The sequence below is a fragment of the Phalacrocorax aristotelis genome, chromosome 3 (assembly GCF_949628215.1).
Source record: "Phalacrocorax aristotelis chromosome 3, bGulAri2.1, whole genome shotgun sequence".
Lineage (NCBI taxonomy): Eukaryota > Metazoa > Chordata > Aves > Suliformes > Phalacrocoracidae > Phalacrocorax > Phalacrocorax aristotelis.
Genome location: NC_134278.1, coordinates 61,891,177 through 61,914,280, shown reverse-complemented (window position 1 = coordinate 61,914,280; position 23,104 = coordinate 61,891,177). Strand labels below are relative to the sequence as shown.

At 39.5% G+C, this 23,104-nt stretch overlaps 1 protein-coding gene across 2 annotated transcripts in view; it reads right to left on the bottom strand.

Moving 5' to 3' along the window:
* The window catches only part of ENPP3 (ectonucleotide pyrophosphatase/phosphodiesterase 3), a 50,701-nt gene extending 29,011 nt beyond the window's left edge, over positions 1–21,690 (bottom strand). The window contains exons 1-12 of one of the 2 annotated variants that reach the window (XM_075087647.1): positions 21,461–21,690; positions 20,306–20,657; positions 16,802–16,880; positions 12,435–12,557; positions 11,285–11,410; positions 10,218–10,278; positions 7,774–7,871; positions 5,074–5,153; positions 4,395–4,514; positions 3,474–3,583; positions 2,035–2,100; positions 1,087–1,159 (exon numbers count right to left, since the gene is read on the bottom strand). In XM_075087647.1, the coding sequence (XP_074943748.1) occupies positions 1,087–1,159; positions 2,035–2,100; positions 3,474–3,583; positions 4,395–4,514; positions 5,074–5,153; positions 7,774–7,871; positions 10,218–10,278; positions 11,285–11,410; positions 12,435–12,557; positions 16,802–16,880; positions 20,306–20,422 (1,053 nt within the window). In that variant the 5' untranslated portion in view covers positions 20,423–20,657; positions 21,461–21,690. Of the gene's footprint in view, positions 1–1,086; positions 1,160–2,034; positions 2,101–3,473; positions 3,584–4,394; positions 4,515–5,073; positions 5,154–7,773; positions 7,872–10,217; positions 10,279–11,284; positions 11,411–12,434; positions 12,558–16,801; positions 16,881–17,176; positions 17,340–20,305; positions 20,658–21,460 lie in introns of those variants that run through there. The other variant, XM_075087648.1, reaches the window with a different exon arrangement.
* Between the last annotated feature and the right edge of the window lie 1,414 nt (positions 21,691–23,104).

Genomic DNA, 23,104 nt, shown 5'->3' with positions numbered 1-23,104 from the left:
ACATGTCCTTGACTAGTACAAGTGCTACCCAGCAACAGCCTAAACATCTGTGTGTTATCTCAACAGGTTTTTTTTTCCATGCTAATTTCAAAGCACAGCACTATACCAGCTAGAGTGAAGAAAATTAACTCTATCCCAGCTGAAACCATGACAGCATGGTGCCCTTCTCTCATATATACAGTCCCGTTAAACTTCCTACAGAAAAACACTGATCACCACTGAAGTAATGTGGGAGAAATCCAGCACAAAAGGCAGCCATTCACAAAGGATAGTTCTTCCCTAGTTGGCTCAGCTGACTTACAGTCTTCCCGTAAGTCCTACAGTAAGGATGATACCCAGCTGAGTCTGAGGACTCCATGTCTAAGCACTTGCACCCTTCTTGTTCGCCTAACTCTGCTGCACTCTCTTGAATGTCTCGCATGCATGGACAACATACACATATACAATCACATATACAGTAATGGGTTTTTAAGCCCTTTATGTACAATGGAGTTGCCTTTCCAATTAGGAAGCCTAAAACTATCCTACAAAAATAATTTTTTCTGTCCTTGTCTGCTACAACAAGGCCTTTTGCTGAAGACCATTTTCAAATGTATTTAAATATATTAAACAAGACCATTCCAGGAAGGAGCTGATATGGTAAGTCCTAAACTTCTAAACTCCTTAAAGACTGAACTTTTTGAAAGTAAAAATGTAATACTTTTGGGTTACAAATTAGCATACATTGAAGTACAGTGTTAGGAATAAAAAAAGACAGTTCTGAGGATTTGCCAGACCACATACTTTCAAATATCACTTGGCAATAAAATTAAAGTTCTAAGTACAACCGTTAATATTATTGCTAATAGTATGATCTGAAATTATTTTCTGCCAGTCTGTTTGGTTTACAGCTCTTTTGATTCACACTCAATGTTGGAATCATAACAATGAGCTAAACCACAAGCAAGAGTTCTTAATAAAAACTCATAAAACAGGAACAGTAATTTTTTATCTACTATCCTTTCCAAGTTTATAAGTTGGTTAAGTTCATAGAACAGCACCTTTTTTAGTGCGATTTAGTCTAAGAAAAACACAAAAACTACTTACACCACCACTAACTGGCCCAAATGAATGTCCAGAAGAATCCGGTTCTTCAATATATAAAGTGTAGAAATCAGGCCTTGAGTTAGAAATAAATAAGAGTGGAATATTATGAGAATTTGGAGACAGCATTTCAAAAGTACACTTTCATTTAAAAAAAATATTAAATGAAACTTAAAACAGAACTGGAAATAACTTCTTTAAACCTTAACAATAATCCAAACAGCAAATATATTCATTTAGCTTCCTCTGAGTTTTGTAATTAATCAACATGGACTATTTGAAGTTACAATTTCAGAAACAGTATCCAGTGTCTTTAAATGGTATCCAGAAATCACTCTGAAAAAATTAAAGATCTCAGCAGAGCAAGCTGTTCCTTTTTGAGATGTAAGTGGAACCACCACCTAAATGATCTCTTCCTGATTAAGCGGTGAGATTCTAGTGAGCATCTCCTAACTGCAAAGATATTAGGAATTTGTTAGCAAATTATCATATAAAAGATTTCACTTATTTACATGTCACAAAGCTAGGCACCACAAACAGTACTGACATCTAGTTTTCTTCCTGAATTACTGCCTGCAATTACTTTCAGATATTTAACCTTTCTTGTGCAATATCTTTTATGTAAAATCTTTCATCCATACACTTAGACTAGAGACAGAATGTTCCATGTTTCCTCTGGGCCATGCACCAAGAAAAAAGACACAACAATAAAAACAAACTTATACAACAGTACATCCCATTCAGATATGTGTGCACTTTTTCATCTTCTGGATCTACAATCTTATCCTGAAAATTATTAGCTATACTTATAGAACAGGCTTAAGTTCAGTAAATAATCATTTGAGATGGTGAGGAGGATTCCACAAACACCAACAGAAGTTTCAACTGCTAAGCATTAAAACCTTTCTAAGCTATAGTGTCACAAACCAGCTAGATGTTACTAAGTGTTACCTCTCAGATTTGGCATAATCAAGCCATTTCAATACTCCTGAAATTCTCTGTTCATATGTAACTGAACTGGGGAAAAAAAAAAAAAGGTATGATGTTAGCAAGGTTTTTCTGATAAGCCCTTCTAATTCCAAGATACAGAGAAAGTGTGCACCCTCTAGACATATAGTGAAGTCACAGATTTGGATTTCAAGAATGATGCATCTTAACAAGGTACCAGCAATCAGTTTCATTATTCTCCTTTTTGATTGAATGTAGCTCACTTGTAATGGTAAATTAGACAGATCCTGATTTTGCAAACGGAACATGTGATGTTAATGGGAGTACTCATATTTGTAATTAAATACACGGAACAAGAGATTTCAAGTTCAGGACATAAACCTGAAGTATAAGTCAGTGTAATTTTTATTATTTCCAGCATGTATAAGCCTTGGTCTTTCATATCTTAAAAGCAAGTAATGTCCCCAGCAAAATCTTTGTGAGATCATGCTTTGTTTCCTATGAAGGAATTAATCCATTAATAGTTTTGCTTTCCCCCAAACTCATACACAAGCTTTATATTAGTTACCTACAGTATTTGGGTGTTTTCTGAGCACCAATCCTACACATCACTGCAAATCCTTTGTTATCTATAGAGACTTTACAAGAAGTCTTGTGAAAGACTTCTTGCTTTAGATTGTCTTTGTAAATGTGAAGAATCATGGGAGATTTACTGAAAACATAATGAAAATTTAGAAATAATTTACTAATACCAATACTTTCCATAACAAAAAAAAAATACTGTGAAGGTGATTGGTATATTTTGACTTGTGTAACCTGTGAATTTACAAAACAAAACATACAGACCTATGATTCAGCAACCATGTGCATATTATCACGCATGCAAGCAAGACCAGAGGAAATTGAACTAGAGCCCATCTTCCTTTAGTAGCTTCCCTATCCAGCATCCCCTCGTCAGTTAGTTTCTGCCTTCTATACCCTTTTGCCTCCAAGTTTGTGTTCATCGTCTCAGAGTATAGGTTATCTGAAAGCTTATTCTCAAGCACAAGTATTTTTAAAGGGCTGTATAGTATGTGCAGATTTTATGTATGGAAATATGGCAATCATTGGTATAGCTTAGCAGCGGCCACTGATCAGTTATAGGATGCTTTCCTAGATGACTTCCTAGTGGGACATCAGTGGTTTGCAGCTGGCTGAAACTCCAAAGTTTCTGGGAGAGCATAATATACATTTGACTTTCTTATTGTGAATCCCCTAAATGGTTTTGAAAATTTCAGCTAAAAGTGGCAGTTCCATGGCAAAACAAGGATAATGTGACATAGCACTTACCTCTCAGAATGTTGTTTAAAAATATTACAACTCATTTCCTTCAACTGTCATATGGCAATTTAGAATTTTGGAGTAATTTACAGGAATTTATTATAAGTCCTATAAAAACTTACCCATTGAATACCTGGTACAAGGTGGGGTATGTTCCATTAATTGGAACATCAGAGCCTGGCCAAAAGAATGTGCCTGCTTTCAAATTTTGATACATTGCTGTCAGCCAGACCTACGGGTAAAGATACAAATGATTTTATGGCATTTACACCACTGGAGGACCTCAGATCACCAAAGTAAAAATACATAATTGGGTCACAAATATGGGCTGCAAGCATGCATTCCTCCTTTTTCTTTCACACATCACACAGTTGCCTAATGACCATATCTGATTTGGAGTTTTTTTTCTACATACACATTCTGAAGAAAAATCAGTAGCACGGAAGCCACTATGTTGCCAGTTCTTGGCTATTCTGAGCATAGCAAAAAATCATATAGGTATTTCCATAATTGGCAACAGGTAGTGATCTTTTTTCCTGTGGCAAATGCCAGTGGAATGTATCATGAAGTTGAAAGAAGAGCTCTTGGCTATTCTCTTCCTTGCTTTTATATGCCTGGACTTTGTAAGTGTATTTGTAAATGGATATAATTTGGAAGTCGATTTTCAGGTTTCATTTTGTAGCTGGTTGTCAAAAGACAAAGAAAAAATACCCCACAATAAAACCATATTAAAAATTGACTGTGGCTTCCTGTGGCAAGAAATCCGTTCCAATACTAACTGAAATATTTAAGTCTTTTTTACTAACTGCCACATTAAGAGAAATTTTTAAGTCTTAGAATTCACATTTTAAGAGTTCTCTTACTTTCCTAAAAACCAAACTGTTTTGTAAGCAACCTATAAATATGAAGCCTACAGGATATTTAGCACGTGCTGCCAAAATATCACACAGCTTTGCATTTCATTCTCTTTTTGTTTTGTTTTATAATATGGCACATGAGCCACTCTATACATAAAGAAATAACGTGATGAGAAATAAACCTACTGGCTGCCCTTTCCACCATGAAGGTTTGAACTTTTCTGTTCCCGAAAGTGAGAAATGCTTGTTCAAGTTTACATCATACATGTTGTTATCAATAATACCATGAGATTCTGGATACAATCCCTGCAAAATGAAAATATACAAAAAACGATGCTGAATGTTGAAATCAAATGGAGCCTAAACTATGTTGTTATGCACACTGTTGCATTGTTACAATTATTTTTAGGGCTGTTTTATCACAGAAACAGAACATGCTTTCCTAACTCACATTCCCGCCAATGAATTCAGCGTACCTGTCAAGTTCCCTTGAGTCTCCCTATTTTCTCCCCAGCCCGATTAAAACCTGATGTGCTATAGGTTAAGTACCATATACGTCATTCGGCTGTATATCAGCTGCCAAACCCATCCTAATGCACACTCTCATCAAATAGCTGTGTCCTCACCCATACTCATCGGTATCCAGTTAGACTGACAAAGATCAGGAATAACCGGTTCACAGGCCAGTATCAGATAGCATACGTATATCGCCACATAGGTCATGCCTGCATGTACTATTTCAGCATATCTCTCTCTCTTTTATTCCTATATTTTGAGTTCCCATGTCCCACAGAAAGATGGTGCCACATACCCCCTTCTATCTCATCCAGATAATGAAGAGGAAAAATAGCAAATTCTTACTTACTGTGACAATAGTATAGTGGTTTGGAAAGGTTTTTGTGGGGTAAACAGCTCTCATGTATTTTGGATGTGTACCACATGTTTCTGCAACAGATCATGAAATTAATATAAATTTACATATAATATTTTTTAATCAAAAACTAACAGTCTTAAAAACAAACACAAAAAATATCACCACAGTCAGTTGCTGTCAGGGGAAATGTGACTCCAAATTAAGACGCATACATTCTGGTGTCTCCCTGTGAGCTAGGCCTACTGTCCCTTTGCAATCAAGGGACTCTGGACACTCAATTCAGCTGCCTAATGCCTAGACACCTAGGGCCATTTGAGACATCTTTAATGATCCTGCCTGGCCTTCAGATGCTGCTCCTAAGTCCTGCCTGCCAACCCAACCCAGATGAGTGTCTTGGGTAATTCTAATACCTACAATGGCAAATAGACATATATGTTTACACAATGAGACTGAAGCCTCAGGTCAGCCAGGGCAAGATATTCTGCAGAGCTGTCTGGTGACTAGCTGCATGGAAAGGACTCAGTTGCTTAAGCTCTGGAGTCCCATGCCATTGGAGATACCCTCAGATATCCAAGACATCTGCATGAAAGTTGGCAGTTTTGATGCAAGATCACACAGCAGCTGAAGGCCACCTAGGATATGCCACCACACTCTGAAGTATACTACAAATATAGGTTAAGGCAACAATTTGTCCTGTGGCACCCTGTCTGTTGGTTGAGCTGACTTGCTCCTTAGGCTCTTGCACTGTGCTGTACAGACTGTACTAATCATAAACACACTGACTACAACAAGCGTGTAGACATCTCACATGCAGACACCTCCAAGAACATAGCTAAATGTAGGTGTCCTGCTCTGGAGTGAATCCCACCCCAGGTGTTCTATCTTCATCTCCAAACATTGCATCACTTCTCAGCAATCTAAGGCACTTACCATGCCTGAATATCTGTAATGTCTAAATCTACTGCAGTATCCAACTTATTTACACACAAAACAAAGGTGTAAAGACTGGAAGATGACTTAATGACATTCTTTAATCTAATTTATGGGTAAAAACATTTCTGTATTAAGCTGTAATCAGATGATTATTTGATTCACACTCAAACACACTTTATTCTTTGATGTACAGAGTTTGGTCAAAGAACAGAAACCGATTTTAACTAAACAACCTCAACTAAACAATAAAAGCCTGAAATTATTCTACAAAACTGTTCCAGTGTGGTACAGAAAAAAAGGCTTAAAGAATGTTTAAGGAAGGGCTGAATAATTGACAAATACATGAGAAACTCAGCATAATCTTTTATGGATCTCTCTTGAATGGTAAAGGAGGTACACTCATAGTGTACATATTCTATAACAACTAGCTTGATTAGCTCTACTGAAAATCCTAGGCTAATGGAGTTAATAGAGAGGAAATATTTTATGCTACAAATCAGTGTTATGTTTTTTCTTTTGCAAAGAAAGGAATTTCCCTTTCCTTTACACTGTGGATTTCTGAGAATTATAAGCATGAATGTGTATTTCTCTAAATTGACCACAAATATGAGTAATGCTGAATTAGATCTGTTCCTGTTTGAAATAATTTATTGGAAACGTACATGTAGTGTGGTTTTCATTCTTTTTGTCAATTTGGCATTTCCTTTTCACCTATTTCAAAAGACTGGAACTGAACACTGACTTCTGCTTGCATGATTAGTTCACCAATTCAAGTTCCTTCCAATGTCAGAATGACATCAAAGACTAGCCTGCACAAGAAGTCAGGTTTGCACGCTGCTTCAAGTTCAGGCTTCTGGATACCCTCGTAATCCACAAATAAGACTGTTAACTATTCAGTAAAATGTAGTACTTTGTAACATCCATGTGAAGTTTTCAAATGAGCACAATAGAAACAGAATATGATATATTCAGGACAAACACTATCAATTTAGACTATTAACTGCTGAGAAGAAATGAATAAACATGCAGACATTTTGTCCAGGTACAAAGTATCTTGATAGCTGAGCTCTGAAATATTCAGAAAATTTTAACAAAGTGCGCACTAATGGGTCTCACTTTTTAGAGCCCTTTATAGCACAAGCTAAAGTTCTTCAACTTCTCCCAATATCCAAAAACACTGGGAAACATTAACTTGAACCTTACTGCAATCATATAAATATATTAAATTATACCAATATGTAAATTATATTGCATTTATGTCTAATATAGTAATATTCACTGATATACTTTTAAATATGCAGCTTCTCTTTAATAACTTAAAAATCTGACTTTAAAAAGCACATCTTTGAGACTGAGTTTTCCCAATAACCCAATGCATTTTCTCTTCATATTATACTTTAATGATGATATCCTTATCAGCCAGAATTTTTCAGTGGTGTACAGAGAATGCAGGAAATCTTTCTCTGGAACTTTTTTTCAGTCCTAAACTGTATTTGAATGTACATTTCAAGCTATACATTTAATAAGAAGTTGCTGAGCAGTATCAGAGACCGTGTTAAAAAAAGTCATGTTTGCTGTGCACTCAAATACAAGAATTAATATAGAACATATAATAATAAATATATACAACTGATGAGGGAGACCTGATTTGTGATTCTCTTATTGCTGAGCAGCACATATGCATGACAACAGCAAACAGGACTGGAGAGGCTGCATGGAGACTTAAAGAAAATAGTCAAAGCATTCTTGGTAACTTACTGAGTTTTTCAATATTTGGCAGCAAAGATCTCCAAGTTTGCAAGTATTCTGCTCTAAACCCATCCATTGAAAAAAGGATAACTGGTGGCAGATCAAACCTACAAGAAAATATGAGTTTGTCATCATAAAGGAGTTTGGAGAGTTGGTGACTTGTTAAGACCTTTATCAACAATATGAATTCTACTTTTAAAAGCAGGATCCAGAATTCCCGTATACTTCCTAGAATTAAAATCACATTGTGAGATAAACAAATAGTTCAATTTTGAGATCAAATACACAATCCTCCTGGAAAAAGCACTGGAGGAATAAAATACAAGCTACTCAGCATAAAGAGAACCTAGGAAAAGAAACTGGGTTTTGTTAATCTTTTCATTAGAAATAATTAATTACAAATACAAATAAATACAAATGCTGCAGACTAGCATCCAAATACAAGCCCAGAGTACAGAATGGCCAAAGTCCCTCTGTACATATGTACATAGTAATGGGTTGAATTCTGTCTCTTGTCTCTTAATGCATCTTTAAAAATCTTTCAGCGCAGTTGCACAAGAGCTGTGAAACCACAGCAATCACCCAGCAAGCAGTTAGGGTCAATTGGCCTCAGTGCTGGGAAACTCCTTGCAATGCCAGATTTGCGCTAGCCCCTTACCATACCACATTCCCTTTGTGAAGACATCAGTAATCAGTCCATGTTCTTTGTGGATTATATCTTTCAAGTTTCCCAGCTCTCACAGAGCTGGAGAACATGTTTTTTTGCCTCAAGGCCCCTGACAAACTCAACTCAAAGCTACAAAAGCAATGCAGCATCTGCTAATGTGCTTAGCGGAAGACTTTATGCAGAGAAACAAGGATAAAAGCCTCAGGTCTGAGTTCATACAGTAGGTATGATAAAATAGGCACAAACTGCAGCTGTTCTCTAGAACAGTGTTCAAATTCTTGTTATAAAAATTCTAACTAGGAGGTGCTAACTGTGAAAATAAACTTCAAAGTTATTAAACGTGCCTTCTCTTAACCAGCCTAAAAGGACTCCTAAAGAAAGATACAGTTATAAAATTCTGGTGCTATAGGACCTTTCTTCATAACACAAAGTGGCAAAATCAGTAGGATCAAGTCATCTAGTTCTGCAAATTCAGTCTTTTTGTTAACAGTCATTATATGTTCTACAGTCTCCTTAGAAACATATAAAGAAACATAAAAATTGTAAACATACAACTAAAATATGTAGTTTGAAGACATAATGTCTAAAAAAATTCTCAACTATTTGTAATTTATGGTAATGGTTCACCACATAAGCCTGGAAACTATTGGGGAAGAAAATGATTGATTAAATGCAGTTACTGTTAACTGACTTCAAACCATTTTTTTGAGCAATACTTTGAGTGGTAGCTATCAAAAAAAAGTTATATATTCACAACAGGCAGTAAAGTAATGCCTATCCCAGTTTGTTTTTCATTCACAGTGATCTTTTCAAAACACAGAACTACACTGGCATGAACAGTTTGTACAAAAACAGTTTCTATAAAACAATCTGAAATTAAACAGAGCTTTATACAGCAATGCTGTTTAGAGCACTTAAAGAAGCCCTTCTCCACTAGTTTCCAAGCTTTAGTCTATGAAACTGTGTTAAATCACAAAGTTATTTGTTAACCTAATACGTGTATTTTTATACCTATGTTCGGAGGCGCGTGCAGGACTCCATGAAGAGGTGACAATACTAAAGGTATTATTGCTATAATTAAACTAAATTGGCAGTAAAATGGATAGAATAATGGATAACATCAAAAAAACCATACCTGAACTAGAAAATAATTAATTTTTCTTTGAGAACAACTTTTTAAACTTTGAGTTTGCCTAGCCTCTACCTATGATTCTGCAACAGTGCACAAATAGCAAAATATCTACAGGTGGACATCAGAATTATCATGTTCTACCATTTGTAGATATATAGCTACTTTAATCACCTCCTTTTTAACACACCTTTTTTCCCCACAGATAATTCAAGTAAAAAAACCCCTGTTACTTAGATAGAGAGCTGCAATCACAGATTCTAACTGTTATTACAGCCTGCATAAGGTGATTTATCCAAATTACCACAGATACAATATGGTAACATAAAATGGACTATGAACAATTTGTGATACATGAACCTTGAGATAACTCTAATAATTTTTCCAGGTCTTTGCAAATCAACCTTCAATCCAGATTTGAACTCCTGTACTCTGCTCTCAGCTGTAAATAGTACATGAATGTGCAACAAAATGACAAAGGTTTTAGAAAGAAAAAACTTTGATAGCACAAACTGCTTCTGTATAATATTCCTCAGGGCAGGAATCTTATTCTCAGTAAATATGAAAACCTCATGAAGGCCTGCTTCAGGCCACTGGAGTGTTCCTGACCATCACAATGATTTTATTTCCTAAGAAGACAAAATTCTTTTATCCTACCCAGCTGGACACTGAGGAGTTTCAAGTGATACACATGGTTCTTCCACCCAAGGTATTTCACCTGAAAGGACAACAGAAAATACTAAGTCAGCATTAAACAATGCAACTCAAACAACAAAGAAGTTTCCTGGTCGAAACACATATACCACACAGACGAGCAAACAAATAAAATGGAGAAGAAATCACTATGAAAACTTAGCCTAAGTTTTGTCTGGTTTTAAATGGAAAACATTTAAACTGTATCCTGTCCACAGTGGCTTACTGCCTTCTCTTTTTGCAGATACTACTTACACATTTAGAGATGATTGCCAGGGCTCCCTTTAGCCTTTTCTATTTTTTTTCTATAAAAAGCCCAAACTCCTTCAATCTTTCATCGTTGACCATGGCTTCCAAATTTCAAGTAATTCTTCCCGTTCTCCTTTGAATATTCTCCACCTGCTTTACAGCTATACTCATTTACGATAATGTTTGCCCATCTCTTTGGAAGAAAAAGGGAAGTCAGTAAAAGAAGAAAGAAGGAAAGCATCCAAGAAATGAAAAAATATAAAGAAAAAAGAAGAAGCAGTGACTGTTGAAGTTCTTGGCTCACCACAGAAAGCTTCTTTCACAGTAAGCAGCCAAAGGCAGGGATGTGCAGTGACCTTAGCTAGGTCAGCCCTATCAGTTTGGCACCCAGTCAAACTTCTGAGTGCTTTTAGCTTTAATTTGCATTTTTGTGGCAAATATAATTTTGCAGGAGTTGCCTTAAATCTCTTCCACCTCACAATATAAAGGAATTCTGATAACAGGTACCACGTTATTCCTCAGGTATATTTCCTGTATTCTGATTTTACTAGTGCTATTCTTAATGTGTTTAGCCAGAGTCTGTATGAAACAATCAGCCATGAACAAAAATATTCCGAAAAGATATCAAAAGCTCCACCTCAAAACATCTTTATTTCCTAAAACGTCACTGTAAGACTCTAGTCTTGAGAAACAAATGCATCTACCTTTATATTTGCCATGCTTGCCCATCTATTTATTTCACAGGACAATTTATACATAAAACTGTTGGACTTTTGATTTACCTTTGCAAATGATGTTGTAGTTTACACAGCAGTCTTTTTTCTGCAAGCAGTCATCAGAACAAGAACAGTAACTTCCAGGTATCCGTGTCTCACCACAACGGAAATTAGTGCACCTCCAAGATTGGGCTGAAAATTGGAAGAGAAAGATTATGATGCAGTTCACAAAACCTTACGTAAACTCCTTTGTATGGAAATTCCCCAAACATGTTAAAAAAAAAAGGGGGGTTTGTTGAACTGTAATTTATATATCCTTCTTCAGTGGCTTTAGAAGTTTTATCTTAAAGGAAAACTTAAGATTTCATTTAACATGTAAAGTCTACTTCTGTGGCCATTGAATGGTAACACAGACTCATAGAGTAATTTATTTCACAAAGGGGTCCCCAAAGTCACCCTGTTCAATGCCTTCCACCCTACCAGGAAGATCTGAAAAAAAAAATAATCAAACCCAGATTTCTACTAGAGAAGAGAATGAGAAGGAAACAGATGTTTTTTCCTGCTCTTGCACATGATTTTCAGCAGACGGCAAAAAAAGAGATGTAAGGGCTGAAGTGGGCAGAAAAAGTGGTAAAGATGAAGAAACATCCAGGCAGCTGCTGGGAGAGCAGAGAGAGTAACTGGACAGAAGTCTGGCCTCGAATGCAGAGCCAGGCTGGTGCCCTGGAAGATGAGTGCACTCCTCCGACCCCCGGCCCCCACCGAGTGCTGCATGAGGCCGAGAGTGCACCTGGCCAGGAAACACCCACGCATTTCCAAAAGCACAAGAGGAGCCAGCACAGCAGCATTATTTCAAGGCCCAAGTCAAAGATAACCTATGATTTCTGTTCACACTCATCCACAGCTTTATCCAGACCAAGAAATATGCACTGCAGATGCTTTGGTTATCCACTGGGGGCGAAATACAGGTATCTGACTTGAGAAAGACACAGGAAGATTTCGTGTCATGCCAGGTCACCAAGTTATGGCCCTCTAGCCATCTGAGTGCAGCAGCAACTTGACAAAGCCACGTCCTTCCCTCCCAGAGGAAATGTGACATAGCTTCTGTATATCTGTATAAAAATGAGAATTTCTCCTTTTCCTATTGCTCTCATGTGAAAAAAACGAACCCAAAATAGAATGGAAAGCAATAAGCATTGCCTGCAAGGGAACATACTTGGCTCCATGCAGGTGTCCTCATAGTCCCAGCAGCAGTCCTGACGCTCCTTGCAGCCGCTGTCGCACCAGCAGCCAGGCACCTCTTCCCTGTGCACCTCGTTGCACTTGTGTCTGCAGCTGACTGTAAGGAGAAGGCAGCCACCCTGAGTCCTCAGATAACCCTGTCCCAGGCAGGTCAGTTAAATGGATCACAGACACAGGCTGTGGGGAAAAACATTCTTTCCCAAATCCGTTTCCCGACTCCTTTTCCTATGTGGTCACTAGCACAAGGGTCAGCAAGGTGAAACAAAAGCCATTGGAAGTCCTCTGGATGTTGAAGGTCCTGGTGGCTGTTTGGGCTGTGCTTGCCCACAGCCTGTGGCAGGGCTGTGTCTGCAGCAGGTCTTCCCAGGTCCGGTGGCACAGGGGGCAATGTTCAGGTGTCCCACCCTCCCAGTATGAGCAGGGGGAAACTGGTGTCTCTGGTCCAGGATGCAAGAAGAAGAGCAACTCCCACTTTGGACATTCCCTAATGTACCCACCAGGGAGCTGCATGGGATGGGGGCTCCCTCAGGGCCAGGCACCCAGAGCCACAGGGCGCTCCCCAGGGCCAGCTGGGCAGGGCCGGGCAGCCAGGGCCCGTCTCATTGCCCCAGCCAGGAGCAGGGCAGCCAGAGGGCACCGGGGCAGCCCCAGCCCAGGCCCTGGGCACCTCCCTGGAGATAGGCCAAGGCCAGGCTGTTGGCCTGTGGGTGGGCCTGGCTTGGTGGAAGCCATGGCCGGGCAGGGCAGGGCTGTGGGGGGCTGGAGACAGCTATGCTGCCACATTGCTGGGGCTGATGGCCCCAGGGGGCTGACATGAGGTCCTGGGCTGTGGGCTCGGTGGGGGCAGCCCCAGGGGGCTGGGCAGGACCTATAATGCTTATTAGTGCACTTGGGACTCTACCCATACCTCTCCCACATAATCGTTACAACATCCCTTAAAAATCTGCAGGTTTGGTTGTTTTGAACGAAAGAAAGAAAAGGGTCCAAATGAGGGGCCTTGTGCTGGAAATGGAGCTATGCAGTTCCTCAACACAGCTCTGACACCTTCGTGCAGGGAGAAAGAGGAGCTCTGGCTCTCCCAAGGACACCCAAAGACAACCCCAAATCTCCAGGCATCACTCAGATTTGCTGGTGCAATTCTATTATAGTTGCCAAAAGGTTCATGCTTTTGCAGGGTGCACTGCCTATAAAATTGGGGCTTTAATATCCACTGTATAGAAGCCATGTAGAGCTAAAGTGATTTTTTTTCAAGCTAGCCAGCTTGTGTCACATGTAAAAAGTTCTCATGACGTACCTTGAGGTTTCAGTGCTTACATCAACAACTCTGGTTGAGTGCAAGAAAGCTTTGCAAATAATTAGAATAACAAACAATATATGTAATGTGCATAAATGGATCTGTCAAAAGTAGAGATAGAAAGAAGTAATTGAGGGTTAACTGTTTTATGACTGGAGTCTGTTCTGTCAAGAAAGAGCTATGATTTTTCACAAATTTACATCAATATATGCAAACAGTTTTTCTGTGCTTTTTTGGCTGAAGTTTAGAGTAGCTGATTTAATTTTTCCTCTATTCATTGGCTTTTGAACAACTCAAAGTTGTTCAGATAGTCTACCTGATTTAAAATTATATAGATACAGCATGGTGAGTCTAAGAAAATATATAAACTTTTCTTCTGTCTGCAATGGAACTGTTCATACCCCTCATAATTTGCAACCCATGCTTCTAATTTCTTTACAATATTTACATAACTATGTGAGATCAGGAATTTAGTATTTCATTAACTTTAATTTGGAATAATTGTCATAATTACAGGAGCTATAAGGCAATTTACCTTGAATATACAGACAGAATTGAGTGTACTATCACCAAATTATCTTCTGATTAACATATAGAAGTCAGGTCCTCCTGACTCCTTTCCAGGCCCCTTCTCCCAAGACCACAAGCCGCCAGCACTCGTCTTGACCATGACTCCCTTCATCCTGAACAGCCACACTCTTTCCCAGTGTCCTCATAACAAATGCAACCACACAAAGGTGTGTGCCACTCAGGCTTGAGGCTTCCCTTCCACTCTGCAGTGTAATACCATGTGTTGCTAATTCATCTTTCCCAGGTAGGTCTAGTTATGAAAGCAGCAAATAAAGGTAGTCAGTCCCTGTTTAGGGTTGCTCTGTAATGCCTGCAGTCAGGGGCACCAAAATGGTAACATTATGATTTGGTGCCATCTTTCACTTACTACAACTCTGACCAAATTCCTCAGTTAAAAGTCAGTAAAGACTAAAGCTGTGGGTATCTACATATGTTACACGGGAAGTTGTAATACAATATATGTGTCATCAAAAAGCAATTACATTTCCATCTCCTCCTATTCGCTAGGCCCATAGTATTGAAAGGTCTCAGAAGGAGCTAGTATTTGATGAATAAGTAAGTAAACAAGTTCAGTATGTATTGATTAGGAATGAGAAAGACTGTGCTTCCTTGAACCCCTTCAGTATGAGACTATCATTGTTTTGATTCTAAAAGAAGTGTTTTATTTAATTGACTATGTGGTGTGTTTGTTCTCATCCAACTTGACCTCCTGACATCAAAATGCTACTTTGTTTTTCTAATAAAAATAACATTCCAGAAAATAAAAGCATTATCCCCCTTTGTCCTGGTTTTAGCTGGGATTGAGTTAATTTTCTTCCTAGTACTTGGAATAGTGATGTGTTTTGGATTTAGCATGAGAATAATGTTGATAACACACTGATGTTTTAGTTGTTACTAAGCAGTGCTTACAGTCAAGGACATTTCCAGCCTCCCATGCTCTGTCAGGTGCACAAGAAGCCAGGAGGGGAGGGGACACAGCCAGGACAGCTGATCCAAACTGGCCAGAGGATATTCCATACCATATGACGTCATGCTCATTATATTAACGTGGGGAGTTGGCTGGGGGGCAGCTCGGGGACTGGTGGCATTGGTCAGTGGGTGGTGAGTGGTTGCATCACTTGTTTTTTCCATGGGTTTCACTTCCTTCTCTCTCTCTTGTTGTTTTCCTTTTCATTACATTATTATTACTGTTGCTGTTGTTATTATTGTATTTCAATTATTAAGCTGTTCTTATCTCAACCCATGAGTTTTCTTACTTTTGCTCTTCTGATTCTCTCCCTCATCCCACTGGGGTGGGAGGAGTGAGTGAGCAGCTGTGTGGTGCTTAGTTGCTGGCTTGGGTTAAACCACAACACCTTTTTACGATAGCTTTACATAAATTGAAGTTTTCAGAGAAAATTCATAATCAGTTTTAACATTAGCCACCTGAACTATGCCTAATGTACCCAAAGTGTGAGTCCCAAAGATGGTCCAATGATATCACAGAATCACACAATGGTAGGGGTTGGAAGGGACCTCTGGAGATCATCTCGTCCAACCCCCTGCTCAAGCAGGGGGCACATGACTGTGTCCAGGCAGGTTTTGAATGTCTCCAGGGAAGGAGACTCCACAGCCTCTCTGAGCAGCCTGTTCCACTGCTCTGTCACCCTCACAGGAAAGAAGCTTTTCCTCATGTTTAGTTGGAACTTTCTGTGTTCCAACTTGTGCCCGTTGCCCCTTGTCCTGTCATTTTGCACCACTGAAAAGAGTCCAGTCCCATCTTCTTGACACCAATCCTTCAGATATTTATAAGTATTGATAAGATCCCCCTCAATCTTCTCTTGTCCAGGATGAGCGAACCCAAGTCTCTCAGCCTTTCCTCATAAGAGAGATGCTCCAGCCCCCTGATCATCTCTGTAGCTCTCCACTGGACTTGTTCAAACAGTTCCCTGTCCTTCTTAAACTGGGGAGCCCAGAACTGGATGCAGTACTCCAAATGTGGTCTCACCAGGACGGAGTAGAGGGGGAGGATAACCTCCCTGAACTTGTTGGCCACACTCCTTTTAATGCAGCCTAGGATACCTTTGGACTTCTTGGCCACAAGGGCACATTGCTGGTTCATGATCAACCTGCTGTCCACCAGGTTCTCTTTTACAAAACATATTGCTTAGATAATTGCAAGGTATTATATGTAATAAGATATTTCCTATCTCAAATTTCCTAAATGTATTATTGTAATAGAATTTACAAACCTGTTGTCAACTAGGTTTAACACTTCTGCAAAGAGAACCAAGCCACTCAGTGGTTTAGGATAGGTTTTTCAAGTATAGATTGTGAGCGTACAGTTTTTATACAACCCAACTTGAAAAATACAAAACTTTTTCACAGGTGATAAATGTTCACAGAGCATTTACATTACACTATAAAAGAACCTTTGCTGAAGGTCTTTACCAGATCTAGCTTCAGCGATAATTATTCTGAAGTATCATAAAACATACCTTGTTCCTGGTCTCCACGGTTCAGTCCTAGTCCTAAACCTAGTCCTAGGGATACAGCCACCAAAGCACACAGCAGAACCTGTCACACAGACACAGGAAAATTGAAGTTCACAATTGTGATAAACTGTTAGGTTTATTACAAATTAACTGTGTGATTATTATTTCTATGAACATATAATTGCTTATGAACTAATAATTTCTCTGAACTTGTTCATCAAAAAATTGGAGATATTCTGAGCCTGAAGACAGGATAATCTTGTGAACTGCTTACAAGACAATGGCATAATACTGCACTTTTAACCTATGGCCAGTCTGATGTTGTACTTGGGGAAGTCTTTGCTGGGGAAGAAAGTAGGAAGTAATCAATATATTTACCTGTTTTGCAAATTCTTAGTCTGTGTAAAGAGAAGGAAATTGTTATTATTTAGCTTCTGTATTTTCCTGAAATGTCCACAGGCATTTCTTAAGACACTCAGCTGGACTGAGGCTGTTATTGTCCAATTTTCATCCGCATGCCAGTTTCTTGTAATAAGTCACCCTGTTAGTGAAGTTAGAGGAAATTGGAAAGAGACGAACAGCCCAAGGAAACCCCATAACAGAAAGCAGCCTAAAGTTTGGGAGATTTGGGTAGAGCAGAGGAAGCCTCTATCAGCTTAACAGACACTCAAGATGAATGGTGACCTATGCCGTCTGAAAAGCACAGTGAAAAGTGACTACCCTCTCAAAGTATTTCATAGTGTATGCCGTTCACTAAGGCAACGATGGGAAAGAAAATTCAGATCACAGAATGTCACCATAAACCAGCCCAGTTTACTTCCCATTTTTGCCTCAGAGCCTTCTTTTATCTCCTGCCATTTCCAGCAAATACTAAGATTCAAAATGAAGTGGAAATGAGAGATGCTTACTCTCATTCCCAGTATTACTGTAATGGAGCCTCTTAACTGAGACTACAGCAATTGTAAAGAGCTGAGAAAAACTGTGTGTGTGGGCAGGATATAACCAAGTGCATGTACACCATCCTATTACTTTTCACCCATCCCTGCTCACAAAAAACATCCTACGCTCTTTGTTACTGCCTGTCCTGCCTTTCAGGTGCTGCGCAGAATTCTTGCAGCAGGAAGGGCTGCACAGTTCTCAGGTGTGGCTGTAAAATTTGGTCACAGAGCAGCTCCACACCAGGACAGTCCAAGCACACATTATTCTTTCCCATAGACCGGGAAGATCCAGGCACGCAAGCCAGAAAGTCAGGGGTGTGGCACACTCCAACTAGCCCTCTAACAGCGACAACCCAGAGACCCAACTGGCATGGCATATACCTCTTCCTCTGGACTGATACAATCGAGGGGCTCCTTCCAGACCCCACTATTTCTCCTCTTGCTGCCATGCTCCCTGCAACAGTGCTCAAGAATTTCCTGTTTCTCCCTTGCTGCCCACCCTCTCCAGCCTCACGTCACTGATTTTTTCCCCAAGCAATACCAAACACCAGCAGCGCCAAAGTTAATTCCTTCACACTGTCTCTCTCCCATCTTTACCTTCTTCCTCTCCTCACTCCCTGGTTTTTGTGCAGGAGAAATACCCCAAAAGTAGGAATGGAAATGGAAGTGGCGAGAGAACTGGGTAAGAGAGACAGATGGGATAAGTGTGTGTGGAAAGATTGCCCAAAGTGGCAGAAATGAAGAAGTCTTTTGAAGAGGGGCCCCAGGAGTGAAGGCAGCAGTTTAATCCTACATCCAGTCAGCAAGGACTGAGAATCAGGGGACACACTTGCACTAGAACAGCAGCCGCTCTTTCTGGGGAGGGAAGATAACGCTGCCAGGGTAACCTAACAGGTCTTATTTCTGAGTACAGTTCAGCCCAGTCACCTGGGCACACACTCTTCACCTTAAAGGTCACTATGGTTTTACCCTCCATTTTCATTAAAACTCACATTTGTAATTGAAATAAATAGATGATACTGAATTGAAGCGCAGGTATTACAGAAGCAAACATTCCCACTGCTGCAAGCTGAAGTAAAGAGAGCTGAAGTAAAACCCTAAAACTCACAGCAGGTAGACAGATGCTGCGTTTATTACAGCATTTACACAAAGACTCTTGATTTTGGGACATTCATCCTTAAGGTGAAATAACAGTGGTAGCACCTACTCAAATCCTCAGACCTTCCACAGCTAACTTCCCTGTCTAAATTCAGGACTGTGGCTGCTTATTCATAAAAAAGTTGTTCCTGATGCATATTCTCTGTTCTCTGGAGGACTGACTAGACAGCGTGACTACTATTGGTGAGTACACAATTCTCTGCCTAAGCTTTCAGGAAAAAGTTGCCAAGGAAGTACTTACTGCATATAGTTTATCAAAAACATAGATAAATGGTGTAGAATATTAACAGTTTATACCTCCAATATCTAGATTTTGTTTTATCATATATGTAGGCATTTGAAAACTAATGAATTTGAAAAATGAGTGTTTTAGGATACTTAAATTTCTCACTTTACTCTTCCAAGTATAATTTACTTAATTTACTTTCCTTCATAGTTAGGCATATTTCCCAAATTGTTTTTCATGATCTAGTTATTTTTACTGAAGACTTAAGGAAAAAATGTCTGTCATTTTACCTTCTTTTTTTTTTTTCTCAGTTTCCAATATTTCCCTCATATTTTATGCAATCCTTGCACAATGCAGCATTAAACAGGAAATTGTTCTACATGGAATTTTTCTGATGATATAGAGCTGACGAGTATCATAACTTGACTCACTTTTTCATAGGCTTGTTTTCAAAATTAAGTCTTTCCCGAATCAGTACCTGTCATTTTCTCTAAATTCCAATTTACAGATGCAAGAGCTTGTGCAAACATATACATGTACGTATACACACTTGCAATGTTTGTTTCTTTTGTGGTCACAAACAGAAGCTTAAAACTGTGTATTGGCTACAACAAATGATTTAAAAAGCATAACAAAACTCCTACACATTATTTCCAAGGCAGCTGCAAGACTCTTGAAGCCCTGGGGAAGAAGGAAAGTCAATATATTTGAGATGTGGGACCGACAATACTGTACGAAACAGTTCACTGATCTTTCCCTATGCCTTGCTTCCTGAATGTTTTTCACCAGTGCCTTTCCTACACGTTCCGGTTTGTTAATGACAAATCCAAAGATAAAAAAGTAAGCAAAAAGGAAGAGTGGCTGCTTTGGCCACAAACATATTTGTTTTAAACAAATATATAAAATAAAGTATTGAAGCAATGACTTTGCTGTGCAAAAGAACTGTCAGGTTTTCATAGTAAAACAAGAAGTGCAGTGCACCACCAGAAAAAAAAAAAAAACAAGTTTGCTTGGTAAGTACCAGAAGAACTTCAGAAATCTACCAGTGAAGTTAGTGCATTCATGCTGTAAAACTTTAAGTGCCAATTACCAAGCTACCCTGAAGATTAATACAGTGAACTTCTAAAAGTTTTTCAAATTTGAGAATTGTTAAACTAGCAGCCCTGAAGAACAGCACCTACTTACAGCACAGATGGCTTGGTATATCAGGAGGGTTTTTTTCTTCACATACTCTGTTTGTTTTAAAGACATCTCATCCAAACGTTCTCTTTCATCCTTGGTGGTAACATCCCGAAGCTCCATTTCGCCGAGATCTGCCTCTCAGCTGCACATGTGCTGCATTCCTCAGCCTCCCCAGCTGGGTTAGCTGTGACTAAGACGCTAGTCCTCCTTCAAGTGTGTACATACTTTGTTCACAGGTTTTTTGTGGGTTTTTGCATCAGTGATAAGTTTGCAGGAAGTCGAAGTAAGCAGAAAAATGACTCAGAAAGTTCAAAGGGTGAAAAGCATTATCTGTGCATGGAGGACCCATCTGTCACTTCTCAAGAGAAGGACAAACAGCATTAGGTAAACTCTTAACTGGAGATTAGGAATAATACATTGCCCCGCAATAAAATGCAGAAATGACACAAATCCAAGTACTCAACTGTTTGATTAAAAGCTTGGCATCCAGAGTATTTATCTGCAAAGAGATAAATATACTAAACAAAACCAATGTGCAAGTAGACAGTTTAACTCCTGCTCTGTGTCACACTTATGGTTTTAGGTCTCTCCCCTTATTTAGCACCAGAGGATTCCTCCCATTTAGTTTTAATCCATCTTTTGTCACATACTTCTTTCAGCTTGTTATATGTTTTTTCAGTAGTGATAGATGTTCTCATTAAAAGCAAACGATATACCGCCAAGTCAAATTCAATAAAAAATAAAAAGGTTTTGTTTAAGTACAATTTGAAATCCATTTGTTTTTCAATTTGGTGTTTAATGGAAGGGTTGTTTGTTATGAAAATGTATCTTCAGAGCCTACTAGGGCTATGCAAGTGTAATTATTCAAATGTTGATCTGATTCTAAAGTTGAGCACTGCATGAGCTGTAAATTATAATAAATAAATTTATAATATTGATAATTATAAAAACAAATCCAAAACATAGCTTTACATGAGCCTGTATGAAGAAAATTAACTCCATCCCAGCCCAAACCAGTACAATCTCGACCCCTTATTCTATACTATTTGTGTCATGCTCATGTTCCACACTATCCAGTACACCCCCACTAATCACCCCCTCTGCCCCGCCCACCCTTTGCTATATAGACAGATGTTACCCTCTCACACCATGAGCCACCTGTGTAAAATGCCCATAAAACATCCATTGAGTTCTGTTCTTCCATGACCATCTATGGTTGCTCAGGACAGGACAGGCAGCGTGTTGTGTGGAGCTATTGGCTGCCAAAGCCTATTCAGATTGGGTCACACTTGCAGGGTTTCTTGAGAGGCTTGTCCTCTGTTCAGGTGGTTCTGCTGTAGTACTCCCTCCAACATGCAACTCAAACAACGGGTTACTACTATAGCAGTAGAGGGACAGCAGCAATGCCCTGGCCATCTGCCAGGGCAGGCACATGGCCAGTGCTGTTATCAAAATGTTCCCAGGCACAGCAAAGTAAGATGATAAACAGTACAGCAAGCAGCAGCCACTAACAATTATTTGACTCTAATATACAGCAAAGCAAGCAAATCCCGTAGCAAGTGCAGGAGCCTGCCAATTAATAGCTAAACAGCTGTAACATCTATAAACTCCATCTAGCACATTCCAAACAAATCTGTCATTATCTCAAACCCCTCTGGCCCTGCACTGGGTGCCAAAAAGTGCTGTTGTGGTTTAACCCCCAGCAGCAGCTCAGCCCCAGCCAGTCGCGGTGGGACTGGGGGCAGCATTGGAAGGGTACAAGTGAGAAAACTCATGAGCTGAGATAAAGACAGTTTAACAACTTAATGACTGTTTCTTAACAAGGTATTTCCCATTGCTGACAAGAATAAACTGACTTCAGTCACCCATACTACTGCCTGTTGGCTACAGTACGTACCTCTGCTACCTGTGCAAGTCCCGGTGTCCCTCATATGACTATTTCCTGGGGTACTTTTAAAATTTATTTATAACATTTCTCATTGTTTAAGTTATCAATTTTTCTAGGCCTGTTTACACAAAAGCTGTTAAACTTACAAGAAATAATCCTCTATCCAATTCCACGCGTGATCTCCCCCATGGGTACACCCTGTTGTTTTCCACTCAACTCCAAGCCTGGAAATGTTAATTTCTCACTGCTCTGAGACCCAAGTGCTATTCCAGGAAACTATGTGGCCAAACAGCCACCAACAGCTCCAAAAATACCATGCCCACGTCACAGAGCCACAAAACTTTAGGACTGTCTCAATTTGGCATTTCACTTTTATTTTTAATCTAAAAAAAACACTGCATGCATATAATGTATCCTCAGATGTTTTCACATAAATGCATTTTTAGTTTATTCTAATTTTATGACATTTTATGGGAAATAGTAATTCTAACTTTATAGTAATTACAGACAAGTACAATCCCCTAAAAATTTAAGGAACTTAAATTTTTAAGTCCCTTACTATAAGAACCAGAGCATGTGCTTTGTCAGATTATTCTAAGAAAACATTATTCATAAAACAAAGAAGAAGAAAAAAAAAAACAGCTCCCAAATTTTAAGCGGCAGCTGCTTTCACCCCTTCAACCTCGGTTCCCGCTTTGTTTCCCCGGAAGAAGCGCTCCCGGGCCGTCATTCGCGGGGAAAGGGGCCGGGACAGGGACAGGGGCCGGGACAGGGACAGGGGCCGGGGCCAGGCCCGGGGCCGGGGCCGCCGCTGCCGCGCCCCTGACCGAGCAGGGAGAGACGGGCGGCGCCACCCGGAACGCTGCGACCGCCGGAACGGCCGGGCCGAGCAGTCGCTTCCCGGAGGGCGGGAT